This window comes from Oncorhynchus mykiss, chromosome 10, assembly GCF_013265735.2.
Source record: "Oncorhynchus mykiss isolate Arlee chromosome 10, USDA_OmykA_1.1, whole genome shotgun sequence".
Taxonomy (NCBI): Eukaryota; Metazoa; Chordata; class Actinopteri; order Salmoniformes; family Salmonidae; genus Oncorhynchus; species Oncorhynchus mykiss.
In genome coordinates, this window is record NC_048574.1 from 47,123,869 (window position 1) to 47,127,973 (window position 4,105).

General features: G+C 41.4%; 1 protein-coding gene across 2 annotated transcripts; it reads left to right on the forward strand.

Annotated features, from left to right (window-relative positions):
* On the forward strand, positions 1–4,105 carry LOC110534117 (ubiquitin-conjugating enzyme E2 D2). 2 transcript variants are annotated; one of them, XM_021618795.2, is made up of 7 exons: positions 1–311; positions 1,478–1,541; positions 1,836–1,867; positions 1,961–2,038; positions 2,232–2,337; positions 2,534–2,627; positions 2,717–4,105. In XM_021618795.2, exons 1-7 carry the CDS (start codon positions 288–290, stop codon positions 2,760–2,762), a joined length of 444 nt encoding a protein of 147 aa, XP_021474470.1. In that variant the 5' UTR covers positions 1–287; the 3' UTR covers positions 2,763–4,105. The 2 variants fall into 2 exon arrangements, with proteins under 2 accessions (XP_021474470.1, XP_036846412.1); XM_036990517.1 differs by lacking the exon at positions 1–311 and adding an exon at positions 448–591.

Consider the following 4,105-nt stretch of genomic DNA (forward strand, 5'->3'; position numbering starts at 1 on the left):
ACCGTTTCCAGCGGATGTAGCGTGTCGCAAGCAGACGATTGCGTCACAGTCTACCGAGAAGTGATGCGGTGCCCACTTCCCACAGCTGCTAGGAGGAGCCGGGTGAAGCGCACTGTATTTCAGTTTCGCTAGGCTACTCCGATAGTCAGTCGCCGCATTGTACTGTAAAGACAACCATTTAAAAACTAATTTTAAACTCCGGGGGGTAAAATCTGGGTGGAGAGGCAATAATCGTTGTTTCGCAGAAGTAAACCGACCAGTACATTGACAGCGGCACGAACACAACAATGGCCCTGAAAAGAATTCATAAGGTAAGGAAGTAACGTTATCTTGCTTCCGTGCTAGCTAATAGCTAGCCCCCTTTTGGCCTTCGCTTTTTGGCACAATTACGAGCTAGGCTACTAAAGCAAAACGTCTTGCTAGCCCACATTTAGACCGCTTTCCTCACCTGCCGCCTGGTCAGGTGGCTAACTTGTGATCAGATTAATTTGCTTTTGGAAACTAGCGTTAGCTAGCTGGCTACTAGGCAGTTAGCTAGCACAGTTTAGCGGCAGATGACATCGATAACAGTGCGCTATGCTAGCTAACAAGGTAACTAACGTTAACTACGAGTTATTGGCTACTAGCTAGTTAGCTAAATTGATTAGCAAGCTATAATTAGCTTACTATAGTTAGTTAATTAGGTAGTTAGCATACTGGCGGTGGTAGCTAGTTAGTTTGGCTAAATAGCTAACTAGCTTTAATCATAGCTTGCCAAGTGTAACTAGCTAGCTAACGTTTTTCGGGAAATTCCTTACTAGCTAGTACTACCTACTAACGTTACTTCCTTGTAGTAAACAAATGAACATCAGCTGCTGGTATCGTTTACACCCCAACAAAAATCACGTTTGGCATAACTACCATGGTCCTGACCTGTCTAATGCCAGTAGTTACTTCAGAAACTTGACTTGAACAAACCAGTTAGCTACTGTAACTAGCTATAAAATTGTTTTACCAGCATTGTCTTCAGTATCAAAATGAAGTTGCTCTGTTGCTTTCATCTGACACTGGCTGATCAATGATTAATGAAAACGATTGAAGTTGACAGAATGTTAGACTTTGAAAGGAAAATATGTATCCGTCCATGCTATTCTAAATCCAGTATTATTTCTGTTTCATTGAGGACATTTAACTGACTTACTTTCAGTTGTGGCGGAAACGATGCTCAGTAGTAAACATGAATCCCGCTAACCCGTACAAGACAGGTCTGACCACAATGTTATTTGTAGTCCTTGAAATTAGTTACATTTTGATAGGTCTTTATCTTCTGGCAACAAATCTGAGCCTAGCCTACTACATACCAGCCCACATTCAGCATTGGAGACATTGTATGCAGTTTGACTGAATTACTCATACAATACAGGCATTGTTCATGGAAGTATTATACTTTTTTGAAGAAATCAGAACTCTGTTTATTTTTTTATTTTTTTTCTCCTAGGAGTTAAATGATTTGGCTCGTGACCCTCCAGCACAGTGCTCCGCAGGACCAGTGGGAGATGACAGTAAGTCACCTCAACCTCTATCACACAACACCACCACCCGCAAACGACTTTCACCACCTATTTCAATCAATATTCATGATGGTTCATATCTTAATCACAGAAAACAGTATTTGACTCCCAAGAATACCGTTGATGAAATGTAGCCTATAGATGGGAGCCAATAAAGATTGATGCTGGTATTCATCAATGACACCAGTTGTCATTTGTATATTGGCACGGAAATCTAATTGAAACACTATTTACTTGTAATGGTGCTCATAGTGTATTTAAACAGTTTTCTCCTCTCTTACCTAGTGTTTCACTGGCAAGCTACAATAATGGGACCTGTAAGTATACCCCCCTGTTCTGCTCTTTAAAGTTTAGGGGTTCACAGCCTTTATTCTGGGACATATAGTAACCATCAATTTTCCTTTCTGCAGAATGACAGTCCGTATCAGGGCGGCGTGTTCTTCTTGACCATTCACTTCCCCACTGACTATCCCTTCAAACCACCAAAGGTAAGGACGTATCCTGGAACTTGTGGGCAGACTTTTAATGTAGCTATGAGCTAGATCTACATTGATCGTAAAATTCCGTCATGCATGACTGTTTGTTTTCAGTGCTTGCGACATCTCGTCATTGCGGTAAAGGAGATGGTGTAAATGTAATACATTTGCAAGATACAGAAAAAAAAGCATGTCCTCTCTATAGGTTGCATTCACCACAAGAATCTACCACCCAAACATCAACAGCAATGGCAGCATCTGCTTGGACATCCTGAGATCGCAGTGGTCGCCAGCACTCACCATCTCCAAAGGTAAGTCCAAAATGGTGCTCTTGGTTTATGTTTGTATGTTGGTCTAGATCATTTGTTCCAGTTGGCTTGAACCAGTATGGTTTGAGTGTTCACAACAGATTCTGGTAAGTATGTCCCGAATTATGCTCAGGAAGAGGTCCGAGATTTACGTTGATTGTCAGAACTGTGGTGACTCTTGTTGTTGGTCGTCCTACAGTCCTCCTGTCCATCTGCTCACTTCTCTGTGACCCAAACCCAGACGACCCACTAGTTCCTGAGATCGCCCGCATCTACAAGACCGACAGGGAAAAGTAGGCCTTACACATTTTCAACATTCAACACATTTTTGTATAGCCTGTGTGCTACAAGGAAAGTGATTTGTATCCTGCTGTCATTCCAGATACAACAGAATAGCCCGGGAATGGACACAGAAATATGCAATGTAGTCGCAAGGCATAACAGCAGATAATCTGCCTTTTTATATTCGAAGGCTTGGGGAGCTTTGAACGAAAAAGAGGGAAAAAGTCTTGTTGGTTTCCATTGGAGTGATTTCTTTGAGCCACACCCTCCCTCTCCCTACGCACTTGACCTCCATTCTCCTGCCTCACCCCCTTCAACCTGTCCAGCTGCGGTGTTGTACATATTTCAGATTGCATATTGTATACCCCACTGTCTGTTTCTGCCACTATGTCCACCGGCACCCATGTAGGACCACTCTTATTTGATTCCAAGAAGCGTTCCTTCTCATTTTTTTATGAACCCAAGGTTTGCTTTCCCAAGATTGAGGGATTTGTATTTTTTTTTAAAAACTTTTTTCTTCTTTTTTTCCCTCTGTGCTTCCAGCTATCCTGTGAGATGATGGTAAGGGTGGGGAGAGATGGGACTTGGAGAGTGTTTTTGGCTATGATAAGAAATGACTTTCAATCTGTCACTATGGTTCTGGAAACCACTAGGGGACTTTTTTCTGTTTGGCTACGGTATGCCCAGGATCCCGCCTCAGCCCCACCACAATATTAATCACTGTCATTAAGATGATAGTTAAGTACCCGTGGACCCATCCGCACTGTATGAAGTGGGACAATAGAATAATGAGACGGCGATCTATTGATGGAAGTATCTGAATATAACTTCCAAATGACTGTTTTCCCTCAACTTAGTCAAATGATATACTCCTTGTTGTTTTTGCTAAAAAAAAAATGTGTGCCCTTTTAGATCGACCTTTGAGAGCCTTCATTATACAATTTTTCTCTCAATGGTGGAAAATCTGTCTTTTTTGGTGTAGGTCTGATTTGGAAACGGCCAATGTTAGGCACATAAGTTGGGTGGTACAAGTAGTTTGTGACTGAAATGGTATTAATGCAGCTTGATCGTCCATTTGATCTAGCCTGAAAGGACAAAGATTTGACATGAGTATTAAATCATGTTTGAAGGCAACTTCACAAGACAAGCTCTAAAATGTTTTAAGCAACAGTAGCACTAGATTAGACGAATATGATGAGAGTTGAACTGTACCCTCAAGTGGGCTAAGTTGAAGGAAACAATCTGATTGGGGTGTATTTTCAGTTATTTTCATAAAAAAAAAAAAAATTGAACTCATTATTCTGTCTTCTCACTTTGTATATTTGAGCAGCCATTGTTGACTTAGCTCCAATGACTCATTGGCTGGATCTCAGAACCCTGGACTCAAGGACTTGAGTTCCAGACCGACAAACTTCTGTATATTTAATTGCCCAGGAGCTCATGGAGCTTGTCTTAATTAAACTGTGTAATAAACATGATTATTAAAGTT

Excerpts from the sequence above, each read along its gene's own strand:
- LOC110534117 (XM_021618795.2), top strand. The coding sequence starts at position 288 with ATGGCCCTGAAAAGAATTCATAAG. Across the intron at positions 312-1,477 it reads CCCTGAAAAGAATTCATAAG|GAGTTAAATGATTTGGCTCG; the intron begins GTAAGGAAGTAA and ends TTTTTCTCCTAG. Across the intron at positions 2,338-2,533 it reads AGCACTCACCATCTCCAAAG|TCCTCCTGTCCATCTGCTCA; the intron begins GTAAGTCCAAAA and ends GTCGTCCTACAG.